Source organism: Lynx canadensis, chromosome A3, assembly GCF_007474595.2.
Source record: "Lynx canadensis isolate LIC74 chromosome A3, mLynCan4.pri.v2, whole genome shotgun sequence".
NCBI classification, from domain to species: Eukaryota; Metazoa; Chordata; class Mammalia; order Carnivora; family Felidae; genus Lynx; species Lynx canadensis.
Genome location: NC_044305.1, coordinates 58082663 through 58110225, shown reverse-complemented (window position 1 = coordinate 58110225; position 27563 = coordinate 58082663). Strand labels below are relative to the sequence as shown.

The following is a 27563-nucleotide window of genomic DNA, read 5'->3' as shown; positions in this document are numbered from 1 at the left end:
GAGAGAGAGAGAGAGAGAGAGAATGAATGGGGGAGGGGCAGAGAGAGAGGGAGACACAGAATCTAAAGCAGGCTCCAGGCTCTGAGCTGTCAGCACAGAGGCTGACATGGGGCTTGAACTCATGAACCGTAAGATGATGACCTGAGCCAAGGTGGGACGCTTAACTGTCTGAGCCACCCAGGCTCCCCTCTTTTGCCCATTTTCTAATTGGATTTCTTTCTTTCTTTCTTTCTTTCTTTCTTTCTTTCTTTCTTTCTTTCTTTCTCTCTCTTTCTTTCTTTCTTTCTTTCTTTCTTTCTTTCTTTCTGTTGAGTTTTGATAATTCTTTATATATACTAGGTATTAGTCCTTTTTCGGATACGTAGCTTGCAAATATTTTCTTCCAGTTTGTAGATTGGCTTTTCATCCTCTTCATAAAATCTTTCACAGACAAAATTTTTAATTTTGATGAGATCCAACTTAATAGCTTTTCCTTTTAAGGACTGGGGCTTTGGTGTCAAGTCTCAGAATTTTTGCCTAGCCCTAGGTTCGAAGATTTTTTCCTATTTTTTTAAGTTTAATATTTTTATGGTTTAAAAGTAAGTCTATGTGGGGCACCTGGGTGGCTCAGTCAGTTAGGCGTCCAACTTCGGCTCAGGTCATGATCTTGCAGTTTGTGAGTTTGAGCCCTGCGTTGGGCTCTGTGCTGACAGCTCAGAGCCTGGAACCTGCTTCAGATTCTGTGTCTCCTCTCTCTGCCCCTCCCATGCTCATGCTCTGTCTCTCTCTGTGTCTCAATAATAAATAAACGTTAAAAAAATTTAAAAGTAAATGTATGATCCATTTTGGCTTTTTGTTTGTTTCATCTATGTTCCATTTTGAGTTAATTCTTGTATAAATTGTAAGGTTTAGTTGTGAGGTTCATTTCTTTTCTCTTTCTTTCTTTCTTTCTTTCTTTCTTTCTTTCTTTGCATGTGGCCATCTAGTTGTTTCAGCACCATTGGGTGAAAATCTAGTTTCCTTCCACTGAATTACTTTTGCACCTTTGTGAAAAGCCATTGAGCATATTTGAGTGGATCTATTTCTGGATTCTCTATTCTGTTCCATTGGTCTGTGTCTGTGCCTCCACCAAAACCACACTGCTGTCTTGATTACTATAACTACATACTGAGCCTCAGTATCAGGTAGCGTTTCCTCTCACTTGATTTTTCTTTGTCAAGATTGTTTGAACTATTTTAGGGCCTTGCCTTTCCACATAACTTTTAGAATAAGCTTGTCTATGTCTACAAAAAAACCTTGCTAGGATTTTTTTTAAACAACTTCATTGAGAGATAATTCACATGCCATACAATTCACTCATTTAAAGAGTACAATTCAATGTTTTCTTCATATATTCACAGGGTCATACAATTGTGCAGAAAAGAGATAACATAGCAGTATTGAGACTGCTCTCCTTAGAAAGTCATGCTTGTAAGATCGGCCCTAGTCTGGAGTCTGGGAACTTGGTTCCCAGGGTGTTCTCAGTCAACAGTTAACTGATAAGAGTGGTTCCCTGTGCCTAGACTGTTTGTGCAAACAATATAGTTTATGTTGAATAACCTACTTTAGTTTTGGGGATCTGTCATTTTGGCACATGCTAGGAAGAATGTGCTTATGACCATCCCCCAATAAAATCTTTGAGTGTGGAGTCTCATAATGGGCCTACCTGAACAGAAACATCACACATGTGTTGCTGTTATTTTTGTTGCACAGAGGAGTGCACTCTGTGTGACCCCTCATGGGAGAGAAAGAGCATGTGGAAGCCTGCATATAGATGCCTCCAGACCTCTGCCTCTTTTCGCCTTATGACTTGACTGTGTATTCTTACTATATCTCTGTAGTAAATTTTAGCTATGGGTATGAATATATTATTTTGGTCTGCCTGGTTTATCTGTTACCACTGGGGGTCCCTGCTGGTGCTGCCTGAGGGAGCTGGAGGGCTTTTCCCAGACTGGGTGGGGGATTGGTCTCTGTGGGGCAGGGGCTCCCTCTATTGGTGCTCTCCAGCTGCCTCTAGGTGGAGTGGGGACACAGGCTTCCTGGACTAAGCCACTTGCTATAGCTGGGTCTCCCTTGACAGATTAGCTCATACTCCTTATTGTATCTCATGGTGGAAAAGGAGTGTCTCAGACCCAGAGAGTAAGGAGAGTGCTTTCCCTAGCTGTTTATTTTTGGTGGGACTCCCTCTTGCTGCCCCTTGACCAATATTATTAGAGGAATGAGAGGAGAAATGAATCTACCTGGATATCTCATCTTGCTAGGTAGTGGGTTGGGAAACAGTGGGCCTGGATGAGTGGGTAAAGATGTAGGATGCCCTATCACTGTGTTGATTGTGCAGCCCTGGGGTCCCCAACCAGCTCATTTTCTTCTTGCCACTTTTTAGAGTTTTTCTTTGTTTTCTTCTTGCATTATTTCCAGGGTTCATAGTTGTGCTTAGCAAAAAGAAATTGATCTACACCATCTTGTCCCAACTAAAACTCTCTACCATCATATTTTGACTCATCATATTTTAATTTGTTAGGCACAATTGTATAATCAAGGATTCCAATCACTGATAACATTAATTTATAATATATACATGGTCTGCTTTCAGGAGGTTTCTGAGGCAGCTAGAATGATGAATAGGGAACAAGATAGTGTAGATTCACTTTTCCTTGCTGCTTCCCTCTAATACAAATAAATACCCCAGAAATTTTTCAGCGGATCATGATACAAGGGCTCTGAAAGCTGGAAAGAAGATGGGACTGCCTAGAGAAGTGACAGTGTGGTGAGTGCCCTGGGTTTTCTTTTCATGTTCCATGCATATCTGGACTGGATACTGGAGAGACCTGAAATCTAGACTGTCAGCAGATATAGATATAAATCCCAAGAAAAATCTGCACTCTCTGAACAAAGGACTAGGAGAGGGAAGTCTAATAGAGACCTAGAGGGGGCTACAGCCCTTGCTCTTGGAGTATGAGCTGGCCACCCAGTCCGACCACAGTGGCAGCCTCAACATCCTGGTGGGCTGAACCACCCCCAACTCCACACCCGGGGCACTGACAGGTGGGCTGATCTGCCTGCATGGACAGTATTGAATCCTCTGGCCAACTCAATGGAGCACAGAAGGGCAGGCATTCCATCCATAGGAGCAATGCCAGCAGAACCTGGTGTTTCCCTGACTCACGCCAACTGGCAGAAAAGGACTCAGGCCCAGCCACTCTGACTGTCTGCATTCCCCACAGAAGGTGGCCCAGGGAAGCAGCTTCAGCCCCTATAGGTAGCACTAGTAGGGAACTGATCAGAAGACCTTGTAGTGCCAAAAGAATGAAGCAGACCAGAGCAGCATGCAAGGGTTCTGAAGACTAAACTGTCATTGGAACTACAGCACAAAAAAATAGACCATAACTTACATGCTAAACCTAAATAGGGTGACTATCTGCTAAAGCAGAAGATTTAAATAGGATCAAAACTCTCTAACATCATAACCAAGTGCTCATGATACAACAGAAAATCAATAGAAAATGTCCAGGATACAATAGAAAAATACATAGATTGATGGGTCAGAATAGAAGGTCCAGTAGTAAACCCACACACATATGGTCACTTAATTACAACAAAGCAACTAAGAGTATACAACAGTCTCTTCAATAAGTGGTGTCAGGGAAACTGGACAGCCACATGCCAAAAAATGGAACTTTCTTGTGCTACGAAAATTGAATCAAAATGATATGAAGACTTGAATGTAAGACCTGAAATCATAAAACTAGAAGAAAACATAGGTGGTGAGCTCCTTGACACCAGTCTTGGCAATGACTTTTTTGAATTTGACACCAAAAGCAAAGACAACAAAAGCAAAAATAAACAAGTGGGACTACACTGAACTAAAAAAGTTTCTGCACAGCAAAGAAAACCATCAACAAAATAAAAGGCAACCTACTTCATGAGAGAAAATATTTGCAAGTCATATATCTGATAAAGGGTTAATATCCAAAATATATAAACATACAACTCAATAGCAAAAAAAAGTTAATTTAAAAATGTGCAGAAGATCTGAATAGTCATTTTTTCCAAAGAAGACATATAGATGGCCAACAGGTACATGAAAAGATGCTCAGCATCACCAGTGATTAGGGAAATGCTAATCAAACCACAATGAAATATAACCTCTATCACACACCTGTTAGAATGGCTATTATCAAAAAGAAAAGAAATAACAAGTGTTGGCAGGGATGTGGAGAAAGGGAACCCTTGTGCACTGTTGGTGGGAATGTAAATTGGTGCGACCACTGTGGAAAACAGTATAGAGGTTCCTCAAAAAATTAAAAATAGAAATACCATATTATCCAGCAAATTCACTTCTGGGTATTTATCCAGAGAAAATAAAAACACTAACCCAAAAAAGATATCTGCACCCTTATGTTCATCACAAATTGCTTACAATAGCCAAGCTATGGAGACAAACTAAGTGTACATTGACTTTTGAATGGATAAAGAAAATATGGTGTGTGTATTCCACACAATGGAATAGTATTCAGCCACAAAAGAGAATGACATCTTGCCATTTGGGACAACATGGATAGACCTTGAGGGTGTTATACTAAGTGAAATAAGTCAGAGAAAGACAAGTATTATATGGTTTCACTTACATGTGGAATCTAAATTTTTTTTAAAGCCAGAGGTGCCTGGGTGGCTTGGTCGGTTGAGCAGCTGACTCTTGATTTCGGCTCAGGTCATGATCTCATGGTTCATGGGATCAAGTCCCACACTGGGCTCTGTGCTCACAGCGTGGAGCTGCTTGGGATTCTCTCTCCCTCTCTCTCAGCCCTTCTCCTGCTTGCGTGTGTGCTCATGTACACTCTCTCTCTGCCTCAAAATAAATAAATATACATTTTTTAAAAAATTAAAGAAAAACACAAATAAACAACAACAACAACAAAAAAAACAAACCCAGAAAGCATAAAACTAAGCTTATAGATAAAGAGAACAGACTGGTGGTTGCCGGGGGTGGGGCAGAGGGCTGGGGATGGATAATTGGTAATTTGTACCTTTTGACTCCAGTTATAAAATAAATAAGTCCTGGGGGTGTAATGTACAGCTTGGTGGCTATATTAATAATACTGTATTACATATTTGAAAGTTGCTAAGAGAGTAAGTCTTAAAAGTTCTCATCACAAGGAAAAAAAATTATGTAACTGCATATGGATGTTAACTAGATTTACTGTGATAATCATTTTGCAACATATGCAAACATCAAATCATTATTATGTTGTATACTTGAAAAGAATGTGATGTTGTATGTCAATTATATGGGAGGGAAGGAAGGAAGGAAGGAAGGAAGGAAGGAAGGAAGGAAGGAAGGAAGGAAGGGAGAAAGAAAGAAAGAAAGAAAGAAAGGGAGAAAGAAAGAAAATCACCCATAATACCAAGAATTAGATAAGCCACAATTTGAATGAGAAAAGACAATAAACTGACACTGATATTAAAATGATTCAGATATTGGAATTATCTGACAAATATTTTCAAGCAGTCATTATAGAAATGCTCCAACCAGTAGTTATAAATTCTCTTAAAGCAAATGAAAAAATAGAAAGCCTCCACAAAAAATAGAAGTTATAAAAAAGAACCAAATAGGAATGCTGAAAAATAAAATGACCAAAATAATAACCATAGACATAATACCATGAAAAAATCATAGATATGATAAAATAAATACATCAAAGTCAAGAGCAATATGCTTAAGAGTCACATTGAATGTTTACTATGTGCCAGGTGCTGTTTCAGGCATTTTCATTGTATTAATTCATTTAATCTTCATAAAATACAAATCAGAAACACTACATGATCCAGTAATTCCACTGCTGGATATTTACCCAAAGAAAGAAAAGATAATTTGAAAAGATACTTGCACTCCAATATTTATTGCAGCATTATTTACAACAGCCAAGATATGGAAGCAACCCAAGTGTCCATCAATTGATGAATAGATAAAGAAGATGTGATATATATACACAATGGAATATTACTCAGCTATTAAAAAGGATGAAATCATGTGATTTGCAACGACATGGATGGACCTAGAGGGTTATTATGTTAAAGTGAAATAAGTCAGATAGAGAAGGAAATGCTATATGATCTCACTTACATATAAAATATGAAAAACAAAACCAATAGGGGGGCCTGGGTGGCTCAGTTGGTTAAGTGACCAACTTCAGCTCAGGTGATGGTCTCGTGGTTCGTGAGTTTGAGCCCTGTGTCGGACTCTGTGCTGACAGCTCAGAGCCTGGAGCCTGTTTCGGATTCTGTGTCTCCCTCTGTCTCTGCTCCTCCCCCACTCACACTCTGTCTCTCTCTCTCAAAAACAAAGATTAAAAAAATTTTTTTTAGAAAAACAAAACAAATGAATAAACAAACAAAAAGCAGAATTGGACCTATAAATACAGAGAACAAACTGATGATGCCAGAGAAAAGGGCATGGGGTATGGGCACAAGGAGTGAAGGGGAGAGGGAGATATAGGCTTCCACTTATAGAACAAATGAGTCACATGGATTAAAGGTACAACATGGGAAATATAGTCAATACTATTGCAATAGCATTGGATGGTGACAGATGGTAGCTACACTTATGGTGAGCACAGCATAACACAGAGAAGTTGAATCACTATGTTATCCACCTGAAACTAATGTAACAGGTGTGTCAACTATACTAAAGTTTCTAAAAAATTAAAATAAAAAAATCACTTCCCAGCTTAAGACTCTCCAGTGTCTCTCTATCACACTCAGAATAACATCCCACGTCCTTGCCAAGACTTATAGGTCCCACTTCTGTGTTCAGATTCCTCTCTTCCCACTCTTCTGCTCATTCGCCAACCTCCACCTCCAGACTTTCTTTCTGTTCTTTGAATTCATTCCTGCCTCAGGCCCTTTGGGCTTGCTCTTTCCTCTGTCTGCAATACTTGTCCCTCAGATATTCACTTGGCTGACTCTTTTTTTCATATTTCTGCTCAAAAGGCATCTTCTCAAGGAGGCTTCCCATGACCCTGTTTTACTGTCTTCAGATAAATCTTGCTATTGTCCCTTCTTTATTGTCTTACATCTTCCCCACTAAGATAGACAAGAGGGAGACCTTGTTTATCTTGTTTACTTTTTCATCCCCAGTAACTAGAACAGGGCCTGACTTATTGTAGGAACTCAAATATTTGTTGAATGAACAAATAAGTGAATGATGAGTTCTATAGTTTTCATTATCTGAAAACCAGAGAAATGAAGTTTTTATTTCGAGACCTAACTTTGTCACACATGTCCTTATATAAAAGATACAATGAAATAGAAGACATTTTCACCCTATTTCATGGATTATTAACAGCAATATATCATTTATTATATTTCTGCATTCTAAAATATATATTTAGTATTTCTAAATATGTGGAATTGGTAAGGAGGTTACCTTAGATCTTAGTGCTTAAAAAATATCTCTTAATTGGCCAAGACTGTATAAAGTTTATCAATTATTAAATATTAATAAATATGTGTTGAGCATGAAAAGCACCCACTGCTGGGCCTATGTCATGGATAAACCAATGTTACCCTTGTTCTTACCTGTGTCCCTGACAGCCTTCCTTTTCCTTGCTGAGGATGAAGCCTACTTCTTTCCCCATAAAGACCAGTTCCAGACCCTCTCTCTGTGACATAGACCCAGAGACCTCAGGACACTAATGGCCTCTAAGTGCTGCTGAGCAACAGCCATGTCATGCTGCAGGGCTCTCCAAACTGCCTGCTGGGTGCCCTGGGGCAAAAAGACACAAACTCTAGACCTAGCCTTTGAGGAGCATACGGGTCAGCAAGCGGTAGAATACATTAGCACAAGGAAAGCTCTAACCCTAACTGAAATAAATCTCCTATCTATTCCCTTCCCTAACTTCTCTATTTTTTGTTGATGTAATTTTTCCATCTTTGTGACTAATCGATGAATAAGACATTTAAGAGGAAGAGCTGGTTGGAAGAAGAATGTGATGACTTTATTTGAGGTTAAGTTTGAGGTTTTGATGGGACAGGCCGGGCTGAGTCATCTGTGCTCCCTTCTATTGACATGGACTCAACCAACTGAAGACACTGCCTTGGACAGATCTTTCTGATCCGCCTCCTGTTTGGTCCAGGTGCTCGTCTGAATGAGCTCCACAGCTTCAGAACCATCTCTGGGCTGACTCTCTTGTGCCCAAGCTAGTCGGGGATGGCTTTGGGGGTAACACTTTGTGCAGATTCTACCTACTGGTATCATAGATTGAAATAAGGAAGTCAAGAGGCAGCGATGATTTGGAGGGAGATTAACAATTTAGATTTTTACGTACTAAGTATGAGGTGCCAGTGGGTCATCTACGTGGAGATGTCCAGTAGATAGTCCAAGAGGAATGGCTGGGAGGTGGGAGAGAAAGGTCCATCAAAAATGAATTAGGGGAGGAGTCATCTGTGAGGGCATGGTGATAGGTGATGGATAAAGAAGGATGAAATATCTTGGGGCCAAAGATTGGAAGAGCACCACTGGTTGGGTCTCAGGAAAATGCCTGCATATAAGGGGAGGAGAGATAAGGAGACTCAGAGGGATCGCTCTGGGGAAGAAATTGGATGAAAAGTTCTTGAGAGCTAAAGGAAGTTTTAAGAAGTGACCAATTCCATCAAATTTTACAGAGAAATTGAGAAGAACAAAGATGCACTCAATGAAAAATTGCTCTGGCAATTGAGATGATACTTATAATGAAAAGTATCCAGGAGAATGAACTGGAAATGCCTTTCTCTGGCCAGTGATGTTGCTAGAGACTGATTTATTGCCCACATCAAAGCCATGTTGACGTGATGTGTGTGTTTCCATCCTTAAGAAGGATTAATAGTGGAACAGCCAAAAAAAAAAAAAAAAAGGCAGATAGTGACCCATGACCAAAATACCTAAATGACAGATACTAACCTGTGATCCCTTTTTTCACCCAGAAGGTAGCAATACTGGGCATAGAAGAAAGAACTTCTCTTGATACAGATTCCATCATAATGATACCTGAAAAATAAAGGTTTTCTTAAAGATTATGTCAAACCACTGACATGCTTTACAGAAGCTACAGAATAGACTCGCTGATGAAGACCTGAAGCTCTTCTCGGAGTTTTATCATTTACTCCATCTATTAGCTCTGTTATGTAGACAGATTCATATTACTTCATACACATCAGCTTTGAAACAGGCTTGCAAATGTTCCACTCTTCTTCCCCAATTTAGGACACTCTGGTCTTAGAGAGATGTGACAGGGAGAGGCTCCTGCTGTCACTGCCATGAACGTTTTTAAAGTGAAGGGTAGCAATACCAATGTTCCCTGTACTGAGAACTGGACTCGAGCTCTCAGAAACCCAAGAGGGAGGAGGTTCCTTCTCTGCAGCCCAGGCACTTTGCTGAGCTGGGAAACTGTAGCTGCTTGTCTAGGCTCAAAACAGCAGGACAAAACTTTTTCAAATTAACTATTACCCAGTGTTTAGTTTGGCAAATGCTTCGGCTGTCTTCATTCCCTCATGGGTAGCAGGCCCCTTTCCTAATTTGGCTTCCGTCCCTTCTCACTGATTTCCTGATCTCACTGATTTCTCCTATTTTTCTTCATTTAAAAGAAACAACAAATAACAATAGTAATTGAGTGACAATTATAACCCGATGCACCTGATAACACTGGAATTTCCTTTTGCGTTAAAAATACATAGAACATAGGTACCTGGTCTCTCAAAAATAATTCAAATATGCTAATTAGATGAGGGCTTAGAAATTTTACTTCAAAGAGTAACTAAAACAGTTCTATTGCTCTCTGTGTGTAATTATTTAAATATTTCAACAGTTAGACATTTATGTCAAAACACTTAAAGTGTTCAAACAAGAAAACATATTGTAACTTGCATATTTTTAACAAAATCACTAAGAAAACAGAAATGAACACTTCATTCTAGTATCACCTAAATTATTCCAGGCACTAGGATTTCATTTGAAGTATGAGAATTCTCTGGTAAGAGTTGATATTTATAGTTCATTTAGTTTTGCATTTTTTGTCACCCATTTTTTGATTTTTCAAAATGTTTGTCTTTTAACATTTCAAATTAAACAAAAATGATAAACCTACCTGGCACTTCCTCTCGTGCCTAGCCTCCGGGTACCAAGATCAGGAAAAACCAAACGCACAAGCTGAAAGAATAAGCCAGATTTAAAGCTGGGATTTGAAAATGTAGAAATAAAACTTACAGTTTCTTTTCTTACAATGTTTACATTGTATTTCCTCTTTTTATTATAAAGAAAATATATGCAAATGAAATTTGGAAAAATCAGACAAGTATCAAGACAAAAATATACCATTCAGAGGAAACCACCATTTAAACCCCAGTGTGGTTCCTTCTAGTCTTTTTTTCAAAGCTTCAATATGTGTATGTACTCTGTGGGTGTTCATGTGAAACAGTTAGCATGTGTGCAGTTTTGCTTTCTACTTTCTCCCCTCCCCTTTGTATCATAAACATTTCCCCTTGTCATTAGGAATTCTCTAAAAATAGGGTTATCAATAGCTGCATAATAGTCCATCATGTGAGTTGCCATGATTTTACTATTTTCCTCTTTTTCCAATGTGATAGTCATTTTCACTTTTTACTATACTATTCATTTGTTTACTTATTCTTTTTCGTTTTAAGGTTTTGGTAGCAAATGCTATTAAAATATTGAATAACACGGCTACTTCTGACTCAGCTTCTCATGTCTTAGTTATGTTTTTGATGTGTTTTATTAGCACTGATATATGTTTATAATCAATTACATTAAAAAATAGAAGTCTGTTCCATTTTCCTTATTAGAAGAGGTCCATGACATGCACGGTATCCAAGTGCATGTCTGTTGAAAGTGGAAATCCTGGAGCATGGTGGAATTAGAAAAATACAGAGCATGGAAGGCACAGTGTTTCGAGCAGTCAAGTAATGATTTCTGCTATTTTTCTACAATCCCCTCCATAATCATTCAGCCTCTTTTTTCTGTTTAGTTTCTTGTGACATCCCTCTTTATTTTTCTCTTAATTTCCAAGTAGTAGGATTTGACAGTGTCTAATGTTTCTCTGGTCTGGTTCCAGCCCTATCAGTTCCTACCAGAAGCCACCCAAGCCCGGGAAAGTGGGGGGAGGAGGAAAAATGAAGAAATAGGAAAGGCAAATCTTACACAACTGAGCATCAAGGTTGTGGGGCCAAACTGAGAGGTTCCTTCAGGGAAGGGGGACCAAAATGTGCAGATGAAGAGTAAATGATAGGAGATAAAAGAAAACATCAGCAAAGTCTAAAAATGCAGAATTAGGGGCCAGAAATTCCTACTTTCAACTACAGATTCTGAAAATCCCATCACCTCTTAAGAAACTCACTTAAAACCTTCCCTATATATTTAGTTGTAAAATAGTACTATTTTAGTTGTAAAATAGTAGGTTTTTATAACATTTTAGGTTCTTTAGTACCTAAAAGAATGGTGAGATTCAAGGCTCTGGGAAATAATCTGGTGTTTTGGAGGTAGAAACAGAAATAAATTGCCTAGTTGTCTGGCAGCATAAAAATCTCTACATTTTATTTAATTGAGTAATACTAACCCTAGACTATCCTCTGATTCCATTTTATGATCAGGTACACCGGTTAAAATGTAAAAATCAACTGAGATGATTATTTCCAAAAAATGTAATAACTAAAAAATGTATATTTAATATATAGACAGCTCACATAAATTAATGGGAAAACAACAATATCTCAATAGAAAGTGGTCTGGTGATAACACGTACCCACAAGATACATATGGCCAAAATGCATGTAAAAGTGCTTATCTTCCCTAATCATCCAATCAGTGCAAGTTGAAACAGCTAAATACAGTTCTTAACCAACAAATTTCCTAGGTCAAAAATATGATTTGGGTACAAATATCAGGAACTACCATGAGCGTTGGGAATTGGTTACAATTGTCTAGAATCTCTCCTAGGGAAGTTACCAGGTACAGATGGAGACTAGAAAAGAGAAACAGCATAAACAACCTAAACTTCCAATAAGGGAAATGGTTAAATGGATTCTGGAACATCCACAAGGTATTTTGTACCATTATACAATATTTATTTTAAAATATTTTAATGTGAAAATGTCTACGATATTCTGAGAGATAAATAGGCATGTAATCATAAAAGGTAATTATTTCTTGAGTGCTTCCTATTTGCCAGCACTGCTCAATTCTTTTTACATGAGTTCTCTCATTAATTTCTTAAAAACATCTCATAAGGTAGGGACTATCATTAACAATATGAATTGCTTCATTTTACAGTTGATGATGTTGAGGCACAAAAAAGATGAAATAACTTGCCCAGGGTTAGACCTAATTAGGTGCATTCCAGGCTTAGTGCTGTTAAAAAGCATACCATATTGCAAAATCAACAACACAAGAAACAAGTGTTGGTGAGGATATGGAGAAAAAGGATCCCTCTTGCACTGTTGGGAGGAATGCAAACTAGTGCAGCCGCTCTGGAAAACAGTATGGCGTTTCCTCAAAAAGTTAAAAATAAAATTGTCCTATGATCCAGTAATCACATTATCAACAATATTTACCCCAAAAATACAAAAACATGAATTCAAAGGGATACATGTATCCCTTTGTTTACTGCAGCATTATTTACAATAGGCAAACTATGGAAACAGTCCAAGTGTCCATGGATAGATGGACGGATACAGAGATGTCATACACACACACACACACACACACACACACACACACACACTGGAATATTATTCAGCCACAAAAAGAAAGAATGAAATCTTGCCATTTGCAACAACTTGGATAGAGCTAGAGAGGATAATGTTAAGCAAAATAAGCCAGAGAAAGATAAATACCATATGATCTTACTCATATGTGGAATTCAAGAAACAAAACAAAGAAGCAAAGGAAAAAAGAGAGAGGAAGGGAGAGAGAGAGACAAACCAGAAACAGACTCTTAACTATAGAAAACAAACTGATGGTTACAAGAGGGGAGGTGGGTGGGGGAGATGGGGGAAATAGGGGATCAGAATTAGAGAGTACACTTATCATGATGAAAAAAAGATTAAAAATTACACCGTATTGCATGCTGTCTACCCACCTATCCATCCACCTCTGTGCACACTCATCCATACCTCAATATTTCAATCCATCCATCCACATAGTATCTATACAACAGGATGAGGCATGAAGACAACAGACAACAGATAGCAAAGTGAATTTTGAGACACACATCTTATGGGACTTGCATCCTCAGGCATTTAGCTAAAATTGGGTTTTAAAACCCTAAAAAGTCCTCAACTCAAATCACTCATGAGGTAGAGAGAGGAGGAGGTGTAAGGGGATTTCTTATGGCAAGACCCTCTTATCTGTGAAGGGTGTGTGGGACAGGATGAGGCTCAATCACCTCAGGCCTAGCAGAAGGGGATTCATGATTCACTTGAAGAGCTCTTGGTGAGGTCCCTGCAGTTAGCATCTGGCTATGGCATAGGACTCCTTATAGACTACAGATGGGCTGGCCAGTGGACTTGGTGGACAGGCAGAGGAGAGTGGCTATCACCCTGGTTTCAGCCGTCACACCCATAGTCTGTTCAGGCCAAGAATGGCTGAGTAGTTCCCATAGCGAGAAGTTGTCTGCAAAAGAGCTGACATGTGGGAGAGCCCAGATTCTGCCCAGCAAGAGGCCCCCAGGATGGACAGTCAGGCTTCCGAAAGAGTTGTTCACCAAGACAAGGGAGGCATACTAGAACATTCCCATGGTCTGCTCTGAAGAAGCCACCAAAGGGACAAGGAAGCCAGAGTCTGCCTGGCCCCCAAAGTGTGAAGCTGAGCAGAGGGAACTTTCTAGCCATTTTTTTCCTTCCCTGCTTCCAGAGGGGTCAAACCATCCCCAGCAAGTTTCAGGGAGGAGGGGTAGGGAGGGAAGGGGAAGCCCCCATGCCTAGTTCTCTGCAGGCAAGAAACTATCCTGAAGGAGCTGGGGAAAAGTTTCTACTTTAAACCCAGTTCAGTCTGGGTGTTATATAGAACTGGACATTCTAAGCATCAAACATATCATGTGGTAAATGAAGAGTGACAACAGTGCTCTGTACCACCCAAGGATTTCTAGAGAGGTCATCCTGCCCACTCATATGCTCATTCAGGAGTGAAGGAAGAACCACCCAATGAGCAGGTTCTAAGCACCATGGGAAACACAGACAAAGTCACTGTGTGATTAGTCCCTCAGCTCCTGCTGGTCACGTGTATGTGCATGTGTGCACAAACATGCAAATAAACTGTGCATGTGTGGCTACATCTGTGGACAGTGAGGTTATAGCACTGTTTATTTTCCTCTTTTTTATACAGTTTTCTCTAAATTTCACATTTTCTATAAAGGGACTATAAACTTTTATAATCAGAAAAACTCAGTAAATGTTGTTTTTAAAAGGGAAGTCAGTGTTATGGAAATTCCCTAACCCATGTGAGGTATCACTTGCACCAAGAATGAGCATTACCCATCATATGCCCAGGGTTGCCAAAAAGAGCAAGAAACATTCCGACATCTGCACAGGAACTTGATGTGGAGTCTGGAATCAACTACATTCCCGGGGGAGGAGGGAGGAAATGAGAATTGGGTATTTTGTTGTTTCTCTTGTAAACATGCTTTGGAATCATATCCTTTTCCCCTTCCTCTCCCTTGTCCATTAGTCAAATTCAGGAGCAAGGGTCTCTTCCCAACTCAGGCTCCATTGAGTGGCCCATTCTTCAGGCAAATCCCCAACGAGAACTGAAAGTTAGTACCTCAGGGTCTTGAAGAATGGATTCTAAGGCAAGTATTAAGATGAAAAAGGCTAACTAAATACCCATTACCACATACTGGGGTCTCTTTTTAACTTTTCTTTTGGAATTCTCTGCAGTGAGACTACCCCAGAGGGGAAACCACTTACAAGAAACGTTGAAAAAGATTTTGAAAAATAGGCTTTGATTTCTTAGAAAAGGCAGCAGAGATCTTACAGAACTCAAACATGTCACGCTCAAGTCATGCCACTTCCATCTGATTAAGTTGCTGGGCGGGTAGAGAAGGAAAACACTGCAGAGGCAGGGTACCCAGAACTGGCCCCCACTTGAGGAAGGGTCCCCAGCTGCCAAGTGATGAAATGGCAAAATGTGGGCTGAATGATAAGTTAGCCGAGGGAATTCCTGGCTGGCTGGAAAAGCTTACTCAGGGACACGTAGCAAACATAATGTGTACTCAATATCTTACATGTGCTCATATCACTTTTATTTACTGAGCTGGCAATGAGAGATATACTTTTCAAATATGTGAGCTTCACCAGGTTGAGAAGACTGGATGGCCTACAAGATTCAAGATACTGGTAAATACAACTGCAGATTGCAACTAAGAAGTTGAAATATAGGAATAAGGGAGTGGCTGCTCCTGGATTCAAATGGTTACCTGCATAATGACAATAATCTGAGAGTGACAATATTTTGTATCTATGTAGAGTATTTCACAGATTACAGAGAAGTTTTGGAAGGCCTAATTTTAATTCATGTGAAAAAATACTTAAGGGTTATTTTTGTTGCCCACAAACTTAAAATGAAACCAACAGAGTGACATGGAAAGATAAAAGCCAATAGGAGCCCTCCTTTCAGCTCCCCCCCCCCCATAAAAGTAAGAGCCCTGTCTTCTGAGCACTCCTAAGGCACCGGGCTGTACCCTTGGGGCTATCTACCTTTCAAGAAGAACATCAATAAATTGAAGTTATAACGAAGCAAGTGGGCAGGAAGGTAAAAATTTGGGAGCCAGGAGAATTCAGTGTGGAGAAGAAAAGACTAGGAGATATAAAACATTGTCTCAGATATTTGAGCAGTTGCCACATTAGAAGACTCTCCTACGCATTTTATTATTATCAAAAGTGCAGGATTTCCACAAATGACTGTGAGTTTCAGGGATGAAGCTTTTTGGATAAAGGAGTGGATCTAAAAATGCCAATGTTTTGGAAATAACACTGGAATCCACAGAATTGCTTGTGGGAGGGTAACCTGGAACAGCCATTTTGGAAAATAGTTTGGCCTCATCCCCAGACATCACAGCCACACACCCCCTTACCCTGCAAGGTTCATTCCTGGACATACACACCCAAGATAACATCTTCATGTGCACAGCAGGAAACATACACATGAATGTTCACAATAGCAAAAAAAAAAAAAAAAAATCTGGAAACAACCCAGATGCTCATCAGTAGGACAGTGGATGAGTAAACTGTGAAATATTACACAATGGCCAATGAATCTAGATAAACCTTAAGATAATATTAAGTGGACAGAGTCCCAAAAGATGACAAATAACATGATACCACTTTTTTAAAAAGTTAAGCCACAAAAATTAAAAATATGCTTTTTAGAATACATATATGAAATAGATTAGACAAAGAAAGTTAAATACCATATAATCTCACTTACATGTGAACATAAAAAAATAAAACAACAACAGGAAACAAATTCACAGATGCAGAAAACAGGTTGGTGGTTGAAAGAGGCAAGGGGCAAAGAGACAAGAAAATGGGTGAAGGTGGTCAAAAGGTTAGCAAATACATATAAATGCACTATAACTCTTTTTTAAAAAGCAAGGTGATGAGGAACAGGTTGATGGTTCCCACCAGTGGGGCAGGCAGGGAGATGGGACATGGGACCACTGGTAATGTGGTTCATTTGTGGTGGTGATTTCACAGATGTTTACCACGTTGTTAAAAAGGAACTAAATAATCAGATGGAATAAGGCCATGCATGGATTCATGATGACAGTGTGTCATGAACCAATTCAATTCTGTCCATCTGAGGGCCACCTAAAAGAAGAAGAAGGAATGAAAAAAAGGAAAGAATGAAGGGAGGAATGGAAGATTTTGAATTGGCATCACTGTCGCCCAGTGAGCAAGCTCCTTGTCACCCACATCATTTCAGCTCAAGCCAGGTGGCTGCCCAAACTGGTATGGTTGTGCAGGTTGTGAGCTGCACAAAGGTCCCTGATAGGGAGTTGAGTGGGTTTTCATCAGCCTGTGCTCTGCTTGCCAAGCAAGATCCTGGGGAAGGACTGTGTTTGCCCAGAGGAAAAGCACAGAAATGTACTGCCCCATCACCCAGCTCTAAGCCCTGTGGCTGTCTCTGTCCAGAGAGGGCATTTTGTTCTCATAAAAAGCTCCACCCAGAGGTACTTTCAAAGGGATGTTGCACTGGGTGTGGAATTGGACCAGGTGACCTCTAAGGTCCCTCTGAACTCAAGGATATTTTTCAGGGAATAACAAGTGGAAAGAGGTCTGACTCACAATTCAAGAGACTAGATTTGACACTGTAGGGGAGCAAAATTTGCCACCCCAAAATGGGTCTCTTTAGTATGTGGATTATTTTAGGCCGATTATTTTTAAGAAAGAGAAAACTCAGGAAGAATCTTTGACCTTTCCCCTAAATGCATAAAAGCATTTAGAGGATCTGCTGTCCTCTAAGGGAGGTATCACCTTAGATAACTACAGTATAATATTAACTAGGTGTGGAAGACAGGGAGGAATTTAACAAAATTTGTTTGTTAAAATTCTTCTATCATTTCTATATGGCCCAGCTAACATTTGTTTATCAAACATTTACTCTTTTTCATCTTCCTGTGAATTGCATTCTTTTCCTTTTGAGGTCCCACATTCACACCCCCTTCTCCTTAGCTCTGGGTGGCATATAAGCCTCAATTGCCATAGGGAATCCTTACACATACATAATCAAGTTTGATTTTCTCCTGTTAATCTGTCTCTTGTCAATTTAAATCTTAGACCAACCAAAAGAACCTGAAAGAGTAGAGGAAAATTTTTTTGCCCAAACATAGCCCAAGCATTGCAACTAGCTGTGGGATCCTCAGCCTTAATCACTGCTGGTTTGTTTTCTTGACCTCTAACGCTGCTTGCCTCGGCCGATGGCTGTGACACAAGACAAAGCATTAAAGATGCCAACTGTTTCCTCCCCACCCACATGTCCTTCCTGCAGCCCTCTCTTGCCAGACTGTTGTGATGTCTGGCACTGGGGCAGGAGCTCAGGTCCAGCATCATGGGAAGCACCATCTGAGCAGCTAAAATGGGAAATCAGGAAGTCAGTGAAGGAAACCGGCTTCTGGGAAGGGGCATGTGGCAGGCCAATAGAAAGGAGCAGAGTCCCAGTGGTTTAAGGATATACCAGAGAGAAAGTAAGAAGATACCTGGTGACTTACAGTCTAGTTGTGGGCTGTCTGAGATGGGAACCCCATCAACCACACATGGCAACTCTGCACTTGAAATGTGGCTAGCCCAAATTGAGATGGCCTGTACGTGTAAAATACGCACCTGATTTTTGAGGCTTAGCATGAAGAATGAAAAAGTAACTCAACGATTTTATAATACAGATTCCATGTTGAAATAATATTTTAAATATTTTGGGTTAAATTTTAAAATAATAAAAATTAATTTCACCTTTTAAAATACTTTACGGGGCACTTGGGTGGCTCAGTCGGTTTAAGCATCCAACTTCGGCTCAGGCCATGATTTCTCATGGTTTGTACGTCAGATTCTGTGCTGATAGCTAGGAGCCTGGAGCCCGGAGCCTGCTTGAGATTCTGTGTCTCCCTGTCTGTCTCTACCCCTCCCCCACTCACATTCTGTCTGTCTCTCTCTCAAATATAAATAAACACTAAAAATTTTTTTAAAATAAAATAAATAAAATACTTTAAAAATGAGGATACTAGGGTGTCCTAAATTATATCTATGTCTCCCATTACATTTCTGTTGGGCAGCACTGGACTAGACTCTGTGAAACCCAAACTTTTTATTGTAGGATTTAATGAGATATCCTTTTTCTTCAAAAAATTCTCCTTTTAACTTGTTTTGAGTTGGTGTCTGTCTATTCCTAAAAACCAGATGGAAAAGAGCCTTGGACATAAATACAACTTCATGATTGGAAGTTATTATTGTTAATTTAATAACAATTAAGTTCCATGATTCTATTAATTTTTTCCATCAACAAATCCTATTGGCTCTGTTTTCCAAATATATCCAGAATTTGACCCCTTCTCACTGCTACATCCCTGTCCACTCCCTGCCACCTGGGCTCTTTTCACCTCCCTGATTTGACCTCAAGGTCCTGAGAACCATCCTGGTCCTCTCTCCCTGTTCTCCTCCCTCCAGCTGTTGCAGCCTCTGTGCTGCTTAGGCTCCTTCTCCCCGCAGGGCCTTTGCCCAAGCTCTGCCTGTGCTGCTCTCTGTTCGTATATCCACATCCTCACTGCCTTATCTCTTTGAAGTCTGGACTCAAATATTACTTCTTTTAAAAATTTTTTAAAGTTATTTACTTGTTTTGAGAGAGGGAATGAGTGGGGAAGGGGCAGAGATAGAAGGCCACAGAGGATCTGAAGCCGGCTCTGTGCTGACAGCAGCGAGCCCGATGTGGGGCTCAAACTCATGAACTGCTAGATCATGACCTGAGCCAAAGTTGGACGCTTAGCCCACTGAGCCACCCAGATGCCCCTCAAATATTACTCCTGAGGGAAGCCTTCCCCGTTTGTCTTCCCTAAAATTACAACTCTTACACACACACACACACACACACACACACACACACACATACACACACACTCATCTCCTTTGGCTCTATTAGTCCCCTTAGCATTTATATTATCTAATATACTATGCATTTTATATTATTTGTCTCCCCTAAGTGTAATAAATTGACTAAATTGACTAAGGGCAGGAATTTTTCTTTGTCTTGCTCATTATTGTATTCCCAGCATCTAAACCAGTGTCTGGCACATAGCAGCTTCTCAACAATATTTGTTGTACGTGGAGGGTCTCAGAGAGACTATCCTTGTGCTAATAAATCTTTGCTCTATATTATATGGTCTACACAAAGCTCCTGACAGAGCCCTTAACCTCCAGAAAGGATATTTAAAAGTGGCTCTTGGAGTTTGTGTGGTGCTAGATGTTGGCATTTCTGTGCAGGGAATAATGGCCCAACAAACCTGGCTGAGTATTTGGAGCATTTAGAGCTGCCATTGTTGTTCTTTCTTAGGCATCACCCCACTCCTTACCTTTCCTGGCTTCTCACTATTAAGTGTGGACAAGGGACAGAATGGCTTTTCAAAGAAGATAAAGAAGTATATTAACTATCTGGTTGGCTTCCTAGAGTGAAGCCAATTATTCCCACTGAGAACCCAAATAAACTATGGTATTTCCTCACCAATTCACTTGCACACATTTTTTTTACTCAGTGAATACTCTTTTTTCATCTTTACAACCTACCTTCCCAAATGTGGCTGGATTGACTTGGGTCTGAGGATTGTGACCACAGGTCTCCACATAAATCTCATACATCAGGCAACGAGGTACACTGTACCCTTCACAAATACAGAAATTGTCAACCAACCTGCAGGGAGAGGAAGACAAGGCAGAGGAAATTGGCATTGGTTTTTCTAAAGTAGGACATTTTGATAAGGATCAATAGTCAAACACAAGTGTGGGATCCAAGGAAATGAAACCTGTTTGATTCATTGAATGCAAAGGCTCAGCAATCAGCATCAATAACATACCTTTTTGTTCTCAGCCCAGAGTTAAATATATTGATTGTGGGCCTTTATTTTTTTATTAGGTCTTTAATTTTAATTCTAGTATTGTTAACATACAGTGTTATATTAGCTTCAGGTGTACAATATGATGATTAAACAATTCTATACATGAGTAAGTGCATATCATGATAAGCGTAGTCTTTGACCCCATCACCTAATTCACCTATCCTCCCCTTTGGTAACCATCAGTTTGTTCTCTATGGTCTGTTTCTTGGTTTGTCTCTACTTTTTTTTTCTTTTGCTCATTTGTTTTGTTTCTTAAATTCCACATATGAGTGTAATCATATGGTATTTGTCTTTCTTTTATTCTGCTTAGCATTATACTCTCTAGATCCATCCATGTTGTTGCAAATGGCAAGATTTCATTCTTTTTTATGGCTGAATAATATTCCAGTGTGTGTGTGTGTGTGTGTGTGTGTGTGTGTGTGTGTGTATCACATCTTCGTTATCCATTCATCTATTGATGGACACTTCAGCTGTTTCCATAATTTGGCTATTGTAAATAATGCTACAGTAAACATAGGGGTGCACATATCTCTTTGAATTAGTGTTTTTATATATTTTTGGTAAATACCCTGCAGTGCAATAATTGGATCATAGCGTAGTTCTATTTTTTTTAATGTTTATTTATTTTTGAGAGAGAAAGAGAGACAGAGTGAGAGCAGGGGAGGGCAGAGAGAGAGAGGGATACACAGATCTGAAACAGGCTCCAGGCTCTGAGCTGTCAGCACATATCCCAATGCAGGGTTCGAACTCACGAACTGTAGATCATGACCTGAGCCAATGTCAGACACTTAACCGACTGAGCCACCCAGGTGCCCCTGGGTACTTCTATTTTTAACTTTTTGAGGAGCCTCCATACTGTTTTTCATAGTGGCAGGACCAGTTTGCATTCTGATTGTGATCTTTTAATTATCAACATGGTGGATTTTTATTGTCATTTTGTTTTGTTTTTTTTTTTGGTTTGTTTTTGTTTTTGGCATGTAGGAATATTAAAGAGAAGCCCAAATTATTGGCTCAGCAGACACTTGGCTCAGCAGCCAAGATCTCTGTAGCTAAAAAGTGGAAATTATGTATTTGCTCTATCACCCCTGCAGGTGACTGCTGGAGCCAGCACAGCCTGCCAGTCCCTGTGTGCCTGTGACCCAGGGCACGTGTGTGACGCTTTGCCTCCGTCCTTCAGTTGTTTGCACAGTTTTTAAACCTGAGTCCTGTTGGTCAGGCCACTATATTTTGATCTTTTAAACTGAGATGATATATAAAATACAAGAAACCAAGAGACAGAGAGGCAGTACGCTTTCACTCTTCAGCTGAGTGGCTTTTATGTGATCTGCTGCACTCTAGGCCTCTGCTCAGGGGGGGTCTTCACTGTTCAAGTGCTCCCACATCCCGCGGGGGGCAGGCGGGGGACCCTTCTTGGCAACCAAGGGCTCTGCCTGTGGCTCACAGCCCACAGCCAGCCCTCTGGGGACAGCCAGGTCCCTGTTCCAGCAACTGGTATGTGTGTGGGGCAAGAAGTGAGGGAGACTGAGGTCCGAAAGTGTGGTCCCTAGTGACATCTGATCACAATATTCCCTGTCCTAGTTGAGGAGAGACTCTCGGGTTCTTCTCATTCTCTTTCTCTTTTAGAGAAATATACAAAGCAAGCCAATATAATTTTTAAACATAGAAGAATTTTTCAGCAGGGAATTTACCAATATCTCTTCTTTCTCATTGATGATATACAGCTTATTTTCTGGGATGAGGTATGCTGAGGCCCAAATTTACTTTCCCTGAGAGCTAAAGACCACAGTCACAGTTGTTGACCCATTCATTGGCTTCCTAGGAAAATGAAAAAATAACATATGGTGGAGGGTGGGGGAGGAATCTTTGGTCCTGTATCTGAGGTGTATAAATGACCACAGGCCAGGTGGCTTAAAACAACAGAGATTTATTCTCTCACAGTTCTGGAGGCTGAGAGTCCAAAATCAAGGTGTCTATAGGAATGGGTCCTTCCAGAGACTCTGAGGGAGAATGTGTTGTATGCTCTTCTCCTAGCTTTTAGTGGTTGCTAGATATCCTTGGCATTCCTCGGCTTATAGAAGCATTGCACTCATGTCTGTCTCTGTCTTCACCTGGGCTTCTCTTCTCTAAGAGTCCTCTCTCCTCCTCTAAGGAGGATGTGAGAGATTGGATTTAGGGCCCAGCCTACTCCAGCATGATCTCATTTTAACTAATTACATCTGCAAAGACCCTGTTTCCAAATAAGGTCACATTCTGCGATTCCAGATAGATATGCGTTTGGGGGGACACTATTCAACCCAGTTCCTGCCCAAGGAGGGGGTTTTCTGAGAGTCTTCTTAACATCATTGTGAGAAGGGGACACTTGGGATACTTCACAATGGCTTAAATCTAGCTGCTCCGGCATCAATTATCTGGCTCAATCTTGAATACAGGATGATGTCTATTGGTGGGGTGGGAACAGGGAGTAGCAAATTCATATAACTAGGTGATGTCTGTATACACTTTTTGTCAAGACACCACTTGCTGATACATGAAAAACCCATACCTGAAGTATAACAAAAAATAGCTATGCTGTGGAAGCTGCAGCACAATGTGATAGATGTGAAGTTCAAACTCACTGTTGCTTATTCATAGCTACTACTGATTTAGTCACAGAACGGTCTCCTTAAAAAAGAAACACACAAAATATTCACTCCTTAAAATGAACTCTTGTTTAAATTTTTGCGAACTGCTCTTCCTCATCATGGAAATTCATGTGTTCCAGGCCTCTGTGAACTGTGTCCTCCTCTTTCAAAATGGCGTTACCGAGCCTGCTGGGTGCACAAGACTAAATAATACTATCAATAAGAATAACAGCAAAGGTCTGCGATGAGACTTTTTTCTCTGTCACACACCTAAACAAAGGGCTGCTTTTTGGCTTTAAGCCTTGCACTGCCACTTGGTGACTTTGCTGCTTTGATCCTGGCTGCACCCCATTTCAGTCTATGTGCCTTTGGTCATTTCCCCAAAGTCCTCAGCCAGATCTCAGAGACTGGCCTGTGGTGGGCAGCCAGCATACATTAACTGGGAAAAATGGAAGGTTTGAAAGAGGTTTTAGTTTGTTCAGTCTGAGCATCTATTCGGAGTCGTGCCTTTACTTCAGCTCAAACAGCAGTTTGTTCAGCATTCAGTCTCCTATGCTCATAGGAAATTACGATCATGAGTATTACCCAAGGCTTTGCACCTCATAGACCCATGCTTAAACTCTGATTCGGAGAACCCTCATAGGGCTTTTGTGACCGGAAAACAAGCACGTGATGTGCCTAGTACACTTGCAGGCACATGGAAGCTCTTATTGTTACCATTTCAGTGTCCACCTCCAAAACCTTGAGCAGAAGCAAGAAAGACATCCATGTTGGTAGACTGGTAGCACAGAAACACCTGTGATAAGTGAGCCTGACTTTCAACTCCATGTGGATCCAAGGAGAGGCTGACTGGGGATGTGTAGGCAGTAAGGCTGGGCAGAACCATTGGCAGGTGAGATTGGTTCATGATTTCACACTGTGCAACCAAAATGTCATTTGGTGGTCCATAATTATAAAGCTTGTCCCAGTATGGAGTGAATCTGATCACTGAATTCCTTGCTGAGCTGCACAGGAACTGTATTTTCCAGGTCTCACAATCAGATGAAGTTGATTGCTAGGATCTTAAAAACATTCATGATGTTCTCTTCATTTGAGTGATGGGCAGTCTGATAATAACCAACATCAGAGCACACATACCTAGCCCTACGATTCTCACATTTTCTGAGTGCTCCTTTTCATGGCAAAGAAAAACATAACTCTGGGAATTACATATGCTGGGAATTATAGTACCCTTTGATTCAGCCTGATCAAAAATTCTTATGAATTCTGTATCTTTCAAAATAAATTTGCATTTCATTAATTTCCATAGTCTTCAGAAATTTGAGAAAGCCATATTATATGTGGGAGACAGTTATTTTAGTCTATAGCCAGGCTCAGCATGCATTGGGATTAGAAGATGCTTAGTTTCCTCTGAGGTGTGAAGCCAGGGGCCCCACCCAGTCAGACCTGTTTGGTCTGCACCCCCCTAGCAGGGGAAGTCAAGTCACTGGTCTTCATCCCTTTGTGCTCCCGGAGGTCTGACCACCTCTCTCTCCATTTCTATAGTCCTTCCTGTCTGTGAAACAGAAAACATCTATTACTTCTATTCCTGGAGACAGTTCCATTCCTTCCAGGACATTTCTCCTTGGAGAATTTATCATATGCTTATGACAGTGGCACTGAAGCCTCTAAGAAATGTTGAGGACCTGACTAGTGACTAGAAAATGAAGTAATGAAGTAATGCTGAAAATGGAACATTTCTTCCACGTGACAACAATCAGCCTCCCTTGACTTTCATTGGGAAGCCTGAGCTGTTTCTGAGTGTCTGGACAGCTCAGCTGCCAGTCAGTACCCACTGCTGCTCTTCTAGGAAGCTGGTCTCCTTGGGCATCTTTAAGACCTTCCAGGATACCAAGGCTCTGGATTACAAACTGAGCGGCTCTATTGCATGTGCGGTTTTTAAAAAATATATATATTTTTAATTGTGATAAAATACACATGTAACAAAATTTACCATTTTAAAATATACAGTTCAGTGGCATTAAGCACCTTTGCATGGTTGTGCAACCTTCACCACCATCCATCCAACCAAGTCTTTTCATTTTGCAAAACTGAAATTCTGTACCCATGAAACACTAACTCCTCATTCCCTGTGCCCCAGTCCCTGACAACCACCATTTTACTTTCTGCCTCTATGAATGTGACTACCTTAGGTCTCTCATACAGGTGGAATCACATAATATTTGCCTTTCTGTGACTGGCTTATTTCATTTAGCATATCTTCAAGAGTCATCCAATATTGTAGTATGTATCAGAATTTTCTTCCATTTTAAGGCTGAGTAATAGTGCATTATATGTACATATCACATTTTGTTTATCCATTCATCTGTGGATGGACACTTGGATTATTTCCACCTTTTGGCTATTATACATAATGCTGCTATAAACATGTGTGTGCAAAAATCTGTTTGAGTCCCTGCATTCCGTTCTTTGGGGTACGTACCCAGAAGTGGAACTGTGGGATCATAAGGGTAGTTTTATTGTCAATTTTTCTGAGGCACCGCCATACTGTTTTCCATATGGCTGCACCATTTTACATTCCCACCAACAGTGCACACGGGCTCCAATTTCTCCATGTCTTTGACAACACTTGTTATTTTATATTTTTGTTTGTTTGATAATGGCCCTCCTAATGGGTGCAAAGTGGTTGGGGCTGTGTTTTTAACGCCAGTGTTAAAACCACCAGTACCAATGATCTGTTAAACATTCTGCCTCATAGACTGGATGCCTAAAGAGAAGCCCTCTACAGGAAACTATGCCTCTCCTCACCTCCATTGCTTCACCTCCTCCTCAAACTTGAAGAGCGTGACCCCTGTGTTTTAGAGGCCTGCAGGGGTAGGAATTCACAGCATAGGACTTGAATTAGTTCAGCTCACTGCTAAAATGGTCTACAGTATCCTAAGCGATTTAGGGCACCTGCACTGTGGGCAGCCTGCATTGTGTCAGTTCACAAGCAATGTTAGGAAGGTGTCCAGGTATTTTTGAATCTCTAATCATTCTTTCAAGTCTCTGGAATATAATGCAAACCCCAGAAACTCCAATTTACTAAATGGTGACCTGGAATAGTTGACAAAGGCATCCTCATAGTCCTTTCTTCCAAGAAGGAGCCACTGTGCTGAGGGGTCTGAGTTAGTGAGTGTAAAAGAAAGACACCACTGCTGTGTAATATTCTGAAAACACCGTGTGGGCTCTAATATGTATTTTTTTGATTTTTTTCTCTTATGCAAGATAAAATATATCAAACATTTTCTTTTGGAGGAAAAGGGTAACCTTTTAGGCCTTTTCATGTTATAATCACAAACACACCCTTCATTTTTCTATTTCACTCATATAACTTTTCCAAAAAGCCTTTCCTGAGAAATATTTCTTAAAATCTTGTTAAAAAGTAATCAGATTCTTCTATTTATTCTGCTATTTATTCACCTTTTAAATGTTAGGCTTTAGGTTTTAGGACTGGTTTCAATTATTTTCCTATTTATGAAAAGCTACAAACCCATGAGTTCATCAGTCCCAAGGGCTAATGATATTTTTCTTTCCAGTTTTTCTGCCCCTATTTAAATAGCCAGAAGTGAATTTTACAAACAATGTGGAATGCATTGTTAAAGCTAAAAATTGCTTTGCTTTAAGTTAGAAAACATCCCATTCTGGATCTCATACCAAGGGGAAACATTTCCTCTCAGGGCCAACGCCCACGTGCCTTCAGATGTATATGTAAGCCAGAGTCCAACCAACAGGACCCCTGGTGGGGGGCGGTCTGGATTGCTTCCCGCGGTCAGTGTGACCAACAGGGAAGTCCTCCCATGGAAAACCCACACCAGGAGGGCTTTTACTGTGTGTGTGTGTGTGTGTGTGTGTGTGTGCGCGCGTAAGTGTGTCTTGAGTCCCATCCAGGGCTAGGCTCGGGCAAGCCAGCATCAAAAGGCGCTGGTCCTGGGTGTGAACGTCTGTCCTTCCAGAATTTTTTTTTTTTTTTTTTTTTTTTTTTTAATCAGGGCTCCTGGAGCGCAGACGGTCGCTCCTCACACTGGGCATTGGCCCCAGGTCCTGGGGACAGCAACGGAGGAAGTGAGGTTTCCCCCCTTCCCTGAACCACCTCTTCCATTCTACGGGCCCAGAGCGCCTCCCAGCCCTGACCTCGAAACCCGGCCGGGTGGGAAGGCGCCCGGGCCGCTCACCACTGGATGATGCCGCCGTGCACGCCCCGGGTGCCCACGCCGCCCGACGGGGAGGTTGGCACATCCTC

General features: G+C 40.6%; 1 protein-coding gene across 1 annotated transcript in view; it reads right to left on the bottom strand.

Moving 5' to 3' along the window:
- RFX8 (regulatory factor X8) overlaps positions 1-27563 on the bottom strand; it is a 167709-nt gene that overhangs the window by 37422 nt on the left and 102724 nt on the right. Inside the window, exons 2-4 of the mRNA XM_030310375.1 lie at positions 20332-20455; positions 10140-10201; positions 8957-9043 (exon numbers count right to left, since the gene is read on the bottom strand). Of these exons, the coding sequence (XP_030166235.1) occupies positions 8957-9043; positions 10140-10201; positions 20332-20403 (221 nt within the window). The 5' untranslated portion in view covers positions 20404-20455. The remainder of the gene's footprint in view (positions 1-8956; positions 9044-10139; positions 10202-20331; positions 20456-27563) is intronic.